The sequence below is a fragment of the Juglans microcarpa x Juglans regia genome, chromosome 7D (assembly GCF_004785595.1).
Source record: "Juglans microcarpa x Juglans regia isolate MS1-56 chromosome 7D, Jm3101_v1.0, whole genome shotgun sequence".
Classification (NCBI taxonomy): Eukaryota; Viridiplantae; Streptophyta; class Magnoliopsida; order Fagales; family Juglandaceae; genus Juglans; species Juglans microcarpa x Juglans regia.
Genome location: NC_054606.1, coordinates 26,722,101 through 26,731,399, shown reverse-complemented (window position 1 = coordinate 26,731,399; position 9,299 = coordinate 26,722,101). Strand labels below are relative to the sequence as shown.

Sequence of the window (9,299 nt, the reverse complement as noted above, 5' to 3'; positions counted from 1 at the left end):
TTTGCACCATACAAGCCTGCAAGACTAAAGCATAAGTAGACTCGAGAGAGACTCAAACAGCACGAGCAGATTCACAACCAACCACCTGAGCAATAAAAGACTTTGAGAGAGAAGAAATTAAGACAGACATTACCAACTAGTCTTGCTGAATCCATGTATCATACTCAGGATTCGGGGTGGAGTCTTCAAGCTGCTGTTTTGGTGCTGGACAAGAGCCGTCTACGTATTTGTAGAGACACTAACCAAGGAGGTATGAAACAAGCTGGACCTTCCATAATAAATAGTTATCTGGTGTGAGTTTTACCGAGATGATATGAGAGAGATTTGGGAGGGCCAAGGTGGGAGAAGAGGTCGAAGAAGGATTCGGTGAGGCAGTCATAGTGGACGTTAGTCCTTTGGATGCTCTGATACCATGTCAAAGTAAAATATTTCTTATTATATTTTCTTCACTTTTATGCTGTACAATGGGCCCTTTATATAGACTACAATAAAGAATATTCTACACCTAGCCAATGGAATTACATTGGTTGTAAGGGATGGTTAGAGCAGATTTATTTGGTAGCTTCTAGAGTCTTGTGGTTGTTTGTGAATTTATCTTGCTTACTCTGATGTGAGGGTTGTGAGCGTTCTCCTGTGATCCCATTTCTCATGCTAGAAGGAATAGCAGCTAGTGCCTTAACAACTACGCCCCATCCCACCTGTCTCAAAATCTTCCCATTCCCTTTCTCCCAAATCATCCCCGACGGAAACATGCATTCTCTCAAAATCAAACAGAATTCTATTTAATTTTACCTTCTCGTGGATGAATCCATCTGCATGTAAAAAAAAATCTTTGGAATTGATGAGATCATTTGGACCATCATCTCTGACTTCCATCTTTTATTTATCCCAGACCCCAAATATTAAAATATCGTTCAACGAATTTTTGATGCATTTTCTCCCATTCAGACGGGCTATGTAGGAGAGACTTCCTTTTAGCCATCCATTTGGTCGTTCATGGTTTATCAAATGTGAATCTCAAAGTACGTCTAAACTGGAACCTACGCACTGGCATGCAAAGAAAAAGGAGACAGAAAACCACCACGGTTGCACAGTTCAGACCAACGATACTAATTTGATTTCTTTTTGGATCAATGATACTGACTTGATTTGCCACTAAATAAATGTGGGAAAAAAGGCTTGAACCTATTGGATAAGAGAGAACAGCCTATTTTGCCCAAAAAGTCTCGTTAACCATTTTAGACTCTTAACTTTTGTGATCAAATTAAATTTCCTACGAGCCTTTATCCATACCACGATAAAACTATTTTCTCATCCGTGTGATGAGCTCAGAAGGCTTCCCAGTTCCTCCAGTGCTAGTACTAAATGCAGAGAAACCACCACCACCTTGTTGGCTGTTGAAAGCCCCAAACACGCTACCTGAACATGTTTCCATAGCATAATCAAAGAAGATTTCATAAAGAACTTTAATTGACAACATGGAAATAAAGATAAGTGCTACCTGCCGCAGGGAATCCACCACTAGAAACAGGTCCAAAACCACCAACTGAGGCAGCACCAGCAAACCCACCACCAGCCGAAGCTACACCTGAAAATGCCCCTGCCCCAGGAGCCACACCAGCAAACCCGCCACTACCTGAAGCCAAACCAGCAAATCCACCACCAGAAGTTGCACTTGAAAACCCACCAGTCGAGCTAGAGCCGCCACCAAAACCACTGGGAGTCGCAAAACCTATTCCCGGTAGACCAGTACCAAGCTGCCTTGACTGACCAAAAGCACCAAGAACTGATCCCAGTGCTTGCTGCCCTGATCCAATCTGTGTCGGCTGGCCAAACCCAGTTTGAGATTGAGCCTGAGCAGTCGTTCCAGCACTGAAGCCACCAGAGAATGCACTTGAATTTGTTGGTTGAGATGGTTGTGAAGACTGAGGAGATTGGAAGTTAAAGGATGCAGGGCGAAACAACTCTCCACTAGGAACCGTCATGTTAAATTCTGAGCTCAATGGACTTGATGCTGCATTACCGAATGAACCACCAAATGGATTTAACTTAGGAGCAGTTGGAACAGGGGTGGAGCCAATCCCAAATCCGCCAAGGCTTCCCAAAGTAAGTTCGGCAGTGTTACTGGTGTCAGGAGCCTCCTCTTCCATCTCATCCTCTTCTGTTACTGCAACATCCGAGCTTTCAATCTTTTCACTAGTTCCACTCCCAGAAGTGGGGGGAGGCGTTGGAAACAGAATACGTGCAGCAGATGGCTGTTCTGGTTGAGCATTCAGTGTCACATTAGGTGCACGACTTGCCATGTTGCTGAAACAGGGCTGGCTTCCAGATGATGGACCAGTTGAAATTTCAATTGTATGGCCAGCTGTTATCGAAGGTTCAAGCCTCAATTTGACATCATCATTCGGAGGCACGGGCTGCAGAGGTGGTGCTTGTTTTCTAGCATCCATATCTGTTGTCACATTCAATTTGCCCATAGGAGGTTGGAGCTCTATTCTAGGAGACTCAGAGGTTGCAGAAGTACATGAGGGCACTGGCATTTTGGAAGCTTGCAAGGAGAAGGAACCAGAGGAAGGGGCACTTAGAGAAGGGAAAGTCAATGTTGAGACCTTTTGATTAGCATCTGTACTAGCATTAAAAGTGGTGAAAGATCTACTTGGGGGAATTGAAGATGACAAGGTTTGCACAGTTGTTGGAGTAGATGATGAAGAGAGAGAAGCTGTCATTGGATTGATCATTGGAAATAATGGAGCTGAAAGTGGTGAAAACATAGAAGCTAACTCATTGTCACCAGGCTGGCTATTTCCCACTGGAACATCAAGATGATATTTTCCAGTTAGGCTGGGAACTGCAGAAATATTAAATATGGAAGAGAATGAAGTGTCCGACATTTTCCTTGATTCTAGGGGTGAACTTTTTGTACTTGAAGGTTCATCCTTAATAGTTCCAATTCTAGAACTTGAAACCATAGTTTCTTTACTATTAGAATTAGACATCTCATTGGATGTCTTCAGCGATGACACTGTTTGTGTGGGTAACATAGTGGATATGGACGGCTTCTGATTTTGGTTAGTATTCGACTGCAGCATTGGCTTGGCATCATTTACTGGAACTGAACCATTGAAGGAATTTTCTGTAGCCATGTCAAAACCTTCCCTTGTATGACCTTTTGCAAGTATAGGTGAAAATTGGGAGGATGGCTGAGATGACAATGCTGTAGCATTGTCCCGTTGCAGTGTAGGAGACTTTTGCCCAAAAGTTTGCGATGATCCCGGAAGCTTATTTGCCCATAAAAATTGGATTGGGTTCTTCGAGGTGTTTTTGGTTGATGTATCCTGCATGCCTGCTAAGTACACATTTATGTGGAAGAGATATAATCAACCACTTGTTCTTATTAAACTTCCTACTTTAAGTCAAAAGAAATATGTGGTTTGCACTTAGTTTAGCATCACCGTTGTATTCAGATGGATAAAAGAAGGTTGAGAGGTCAGTGTGATGAGCAATTGCAGAACTTTCTGGAAGGCGAGGGCTAAACTGCTGCTTATCCATAGAATAGGATGACCCAGTCACACTTGTCTTCTGGGTCTCATCCAAAAGGATCCTTTCAACAGTAGTTCTTGAAGGCTCAAAAGCAGTCCAACTCTGCATGAAGAGCATCAGAAAAAATGTTTTGAGTTGGTGTTTGGTGAAGAAAAGACTCATTTTACAAACTTCATAAAGATTTGACCATCAAGGTCAAAATAATCTGACTCAGCCAAGCTGAGATCTGAAACTGAGCACTAATTACAAATAGTCCAACATTCAACGCAGAAAGTGGCTTATGAAATAAGGTCAAAATGCAGCTTGCACCCACAAATTATTGGGTGCTCTACACTTTGCACTAGGGGTGTAATCGGTTAGGTTCAGTCCAATTTTGGACTTACTAGTGAACCAAACCGATTCAATTCCATTTGAAATTATCACAGTCGAAACCGACCGGTTCATCAAGGGAACCGGTACTTTCAGTTTTCACGGTTTTTTCCAGTTCAGTTCAATTTTACAGTGATGATTCGGTTTTGGGTTTTTTGTTGGGATAATTGTTTTTCTAACCCAAATGAATAATTTTTTTAGCCCAGATAAGAATTTTTGAGCCCTAAACATTATTTTCAGCCCAAATTACCGTGCATATAACTAAATAAAGGTTAAAAACAATTAGCCAAAATACACTAATTAGTCAAATTAAAACATGCATATAATAATACCTAAAAAAACCTATTAAAAAAATGCACATAACAACATTCCTAAGGGCTAAAAGCCTAAAAGATGCATATAAGTTATAACCAAATAAAGGCTACAATAAGATTAAAATTTCATGCTATAATTATTCATTTTTATGATAAGTATAATCTATAGCATATAATATATATATATATATAATATAAAAAATTGAAAATATATATATGTATAATTTGGTTCGGTTCGGTCCGAGCCGGTCTACAAAACATGAAAACCAGGACCAAACTGATTTACTGGAAAATTCGGTCCAGTAAACCAAAACCAACCGAGTTGGTAATGAAACTGGATTTTTGGTTCGGTTCGGTTCGGTTTGATTGGATTTTTGGTCGGTTTAATCTTTCACCCCTACTATGCACCCTGAAATATTTAAACTGACACATTACGCATTTAAACTACCAAAAACTGATAAATAGCACTCTCATCCAATTCTAAGCATTAAGACGGACGGAAATAGGTAAAATCAGGGACATGGCATAATCTTGACCGTTGGATCTCAACAAATGGTGTGCATTGCAGCATTTTTCTTTTTAATTTGAGACTGCAATGTGTCAGTTTTGATAGTTCAAGGTGCAAGTGTAGAACACCCCATAGTTCGAGACTGGAAACTATATTTTCCTCATGAAATAATTAGAGAAATCAAAGTACAGCAATTTGTGGAAGTATTACCTGATGTAATGGGTCTCTCCTCCTCGTTGCCGTTTCTGGTTCAGAACACTTCATGGAACTCAATTGGTTTCTTTTGGACCGATCTTTAGCAGCAGTAGAACCTAAAGAGAAGAGTTTCTCCCTTGAAGGGGAATCGCTAACTTTGGTTGCATCTGGAGAGCTGAAAGAGGCATCATAAGGGATCCCTACTGTTTCAAATAACTCTTTTTTTATATTCTGTTGTTTTACTTGTGACTCTATACTCAGAACCGCCATTTGTTTTGAGAGATATTCAGAAAGTTGTTCAGCAGCTGCTGATAGTGAACTCGTTGTGCTATGTAAAGTATGCAAGGACTGAATATGCCTGCAACAAGAATGCGCCACTTGGGTAAAATTAGAAACTAAGACTACTTTGGTTTGGAGCCAACTATGCTATAGCTAAAAGTAAAATGAAGAATTTACATGGAAGTAGGACAAACACACTAGCATTTTCTACCCAAAAGCTAACAATTATTATACCTTGAAGGCCTAAATCTACTCTGGAAAGCTGTCTGAGCCACATGAGCTCCAGCATTTGCACCAAATTTATTGAGTTCCAGGCCGTTGAAATGCCTTTCCAATTCAATTAATTGATTGGTCAAATCCTGGGATAGGGAGAAAGATACCAAAATTTATTGTATCTCAGCTCTGAGAAGTTGATGTCTGATGAAAGTAAGTGATATACCTGATTCATTTGTTGTATATGCCGCCGCTTCAGCTCAAGTTCAGAACTCAACTTCTGGCGATTCCATAGGTCCCAATATCGGCTATCAGAAGCTTGTTTAACAATGCCTTCCATGTACATTTTCCTTGCTGAAACTGGAAGTCAGTTAGGAAATTAGTTGCAACTTAAATCACGACATTGACCAATGCAAAAGATTGTCAGACAAGATGAGCTGAAAAGATGTAGGTTCACCAGGTGGGAATTGGGATGTGGCCATGCAAGAAAAATTCATTTATTCATTGTATTGAATCAAAGAAATAGTAAATGCACAATGAAATACACATCACCAATGAAGGATTTTGGCAACTTAAAAGATGTCTATCCTATTTTTCACATGTTGTAGCAATGCCTAGAAGCACGTTAAGTACATCAATTATTTCCATTGAGGTAAACTCAACTAGGCCTCCCATGTAATAGTTGCTAGTACATTCCCTTGCACTATCAGCTACCACACTCGCGCGCACGCGTGAACACACACACAGTAAATAACACGCCCTTATCAAGGTTTTACATAAAGATGCGTCCCTTTTCATTTTAGAAATGACTACCTCCCATGGATTAGGCAACTAACAAAGTTAATAAAGGATGTAGTTTCACTTTTTGAATTCCCTTTAAACAGCATATGAGCATCTCATTGGAATTTCTCTCTTCCTCTATTGGGGAATTGTTGCGCATGAATGAAAAACTGACAACCACATCATATAATTTTCAAAATAAAAGCATTACTTCAGTTGCTTAAGTTTATAATGTGAGAATCGATAAGAAACGTGACAAGAAGATCTAGGATTATCACCGTCTACTTAATATAGAGTTTTGTAGAAAAGCATCTCTCTCTGTGGAAATCCCGATAAATATGGAGATGGAGTAATTAGTGGTAGATATCAAGATATTGTATTAGTGGAGTAATTAGTGGAGTAATTTATGGTAGATATTGTTTAGGAAGTTTCTGTTTTCCTGTCAATTATTAGGCAGATTTCCTGCTCTTATTCTAGGAAATTCTTTCCTTCTTTGATATTTCTCTTGTATCTTAAATAAAGATCACTAGCATGTACAGAAATATACTGAAATATCATTCTGATTTCATGGTATCAGAGCTAGTGTTTTTTCTAAACCTAGCTATCAATGATGGAAACTGCTGTCAACAGCAAAGGGTCGATGACCTATGAAGCTCACTATAGTGAAACAAAAGCTATCTCCACCATGGGTTCAACTGGACTTGATAATTCATCCTTTCAACTCATGGTGGAGAAGCTAAATGGGAAGAATTTTCATGAATGGGCCCAATCGATTAAGCTCGTAATCGACGGCAAAGGAAAATTGGGATACCTTACCGGCGAGACAAAAAAGCCAGCCTCAACCAACGCTTCCCCCCACAAAAAATGGAAGTCAGAAAATTCAATGATGACTGCTTGGCTTGTAAATTCCATGAAGCCCTCCATCAGCAAGACCTATCTATTCTTGTCATCAGTGAAAGATGTCTAGGAAGCTATCCGTGAAACATATTCTGATGTTGAAAACTCCTCTCAAATATTTGAGATTAAGAGTCCGCTATGGCAAATGAAGCAAGGGGAAAGGAAGGTCATGGATTATTACATGGAGATGACAACCCTTTGGCAAGAACTCGATCTGAGTTTCGAAGAAGAATGGGAGTGCACTGACGATAATGTGCAATACAGGAAGCGACTTGAAAATGAAAGAGTTTTTGAATTTCTTGCAGGTCTTAACCAAGATCTGGATGATGTTCACGGAAGAATTCTTGGCCGACGTCCCATGCCTTCAACACGCAAAGTCTTCTCAGAGGTGAGACGAGAAGAAAATAGGCATAAGGTAATGGTGAAGGAGATTGTCTCTGCTAGACATACTGGACCTAAGATGTCTGCCTTGGTGTCTCGGGGCACTCTTGCTCGATCAAGTTCAAGACAACAGAAGCGACATCCTTGGTGTGAGCATTGCCGAAAACCTGGACACACAAAAGACACCTGTTGGGATATACACAGGAAACCATCTGATTCGAAACCAAGGCAAAACAGCCGAAACCGTGGCTACCAAGCTGTTGTTGATCATCAAGCCTAGCAACCTCGAGATTTTATTCCAAGCAAATGGGCATAGCCCAAGTACATAGGATGTATACAAATGAGAACACCTACTTACTAGCTAAAACAGAATATAACTAAAGCAAAACATTACAATCATTCCCATTCCTTACAAGATTCTTCACCCAAAAGCTTAGAGTACTAAGAAAAAACTCCCTAAGTTCCCTATAGAACGTGCACAATTATCAAAGCACCTCCCATTCCTCTCTAACCATAAACACCAAAGTAAGCACAGGGGGATCATCTTCAGCACTACAGTACTGTTACTTCTCCCCTCGATACCTTGCCAGCAGCTTAGATATTACACTCATGGAAATTGTTGGCCAATAATTAAAACAAAAGAGGAAAATTTATGGAAGGGAGATTGCAGTGGAAATGAAATAGAGGGTGATTAGAGTAGCTGCTAGTGCATATTTAGCCAACTATTTTTAAAATCTCTCAAGGGATGGGAGAGGAAAGAGGGTTTTTTGTTGCTCTTCAGAAATCAGAAAATTCATTCGTTGGGCTCTGATCATCTGTGTCGCATTAATTTTGGAAACCACAGGGAGGCTGATGTGACAACCTCCCACTGGATGGTGTAAAGCAATGCTTTACGCCACATCCAGTCTAAAGGTTTTCTCATGATAATTGTCCACTTTAGTCTATTTTCCCAAAGCAAAATCCACCTTTATCCTTCTCGACTCAGATAAATTGGAAATCTAATTCAATGTTTCAGAGAACCCACTTCAAATACCAATTCTTCCATAAGGGTGAGGCAAAATTTTTAAATAAAATACTGTAAAATCTAATGATGCGGTTGCCAAAAGAACAATACCTTGAACAGTTTTATCAAGAAGATGCTGGACCTTTCCAAGTCGCTCCTTGACAATGCCCTACAAAGCCCAGAGCCAACCAAGATTCGAATATCAATGACAAAATCTCAGAATTTCAATAATCTGAAAATACACTTACTGACAAAAATAAATACATACTACCAAAAGATAAATACCCAAAATTCAGACAAGGGTAAAGCTCTCCTAAAGAATTAAATGCCTAAAATATATACTTTCTTAACTGATAAAAATTTTAATAAACTAAAGAGTAAAAGTAGTACACAGCAACTCTGTATAAAGCTACCCTAAAGAGTTGAGAGAGAGAGAAAAAGAAAAGAGAGAATCAACAAAATCTACAAAAGACATCATAGAAGTAGTGCCAAGTGTAGGAGACCACTCGAACAACAATTTCAAAAACAATCGTTTCAACAAAACAATGGACAGCGATACACCAGTACACTTATGATTATCTATTTCCCTCCAAATTGTCCACATTACAGATAAGAAGACAACATTCCAAATAGGGAAACTCTGGTGCTTTCCAAACCATCTTTTCTATCCAGAGTGCACATCATTTACCATCTTAAGCATTAGCCATAGAACTCCAAGAACAGAGAATAAATTACCACTGCTTGCTCACCAGTCACCATTGTACATGGAATCAACAAATAATCCGCAGATTCGCCACTACACTTGCAAATACATCTCCAA

The 9,299-nt window shown here is 39.6% G+C and overlaps 1 protein-coding gene across 2 annotated transcripts in view; it reads right to left on the bottom strand.

Annotated features, from left to right (window-relative positions):
- Positions 1 to 1,094: 1,094 nt before the first annotated feature.
- The window catches only part of LOC121240099 (nuclear pore complex protein NUP214), a 53,077-nt gene continuing 44,872 nt past the window's right edge, over positions 1,095 to 9,299 (bottom strand). Inside the window, exons 10-17 of one of the 2 annotated variants that reach the window (XM_041137576.1) lie at positions 8,591 to 8,648; positions 5,645 to 5,778; positions 5,440 to 5,564; positions 4,942 to 5,284; positions 3,453 to 3,642; positions 2,989 to 3,346; positions 1,502 to 2,928; positions 1,095 to 1,419 (exon numbers count right to left, since the gene is read on the bottom strand). In XM_041137576.1, coding sequence (XP_040993510.1) covers positions 1,304 to 1,419; positions 1,502 to 2,928; positions 2,989 to 3,346; positions 3,453 to 3,642; positions 4,942 to 5,284; positions 5,440 to 5,564; positions 5,645 to 5,778; positions 8,591 to 8,648 — 2,751 coding nt within the window. In that variant the 3' untranslated portion in view covers positions 1,095 to 1,303. The remainder of the gene's footprint in view (positions 1,420 to 1,501; positions 2,929 to 2,988; positions 3,347 to 3,452; positions 3,643 to 4,941; positions 5,285 to 5,439; positions 5,565 to 5,644; positions 5,779 to 8,590; positions 8,649 to 9,299) is intronic. The other variant, XM_041137577.1, reaches the window with a different exon arrangement.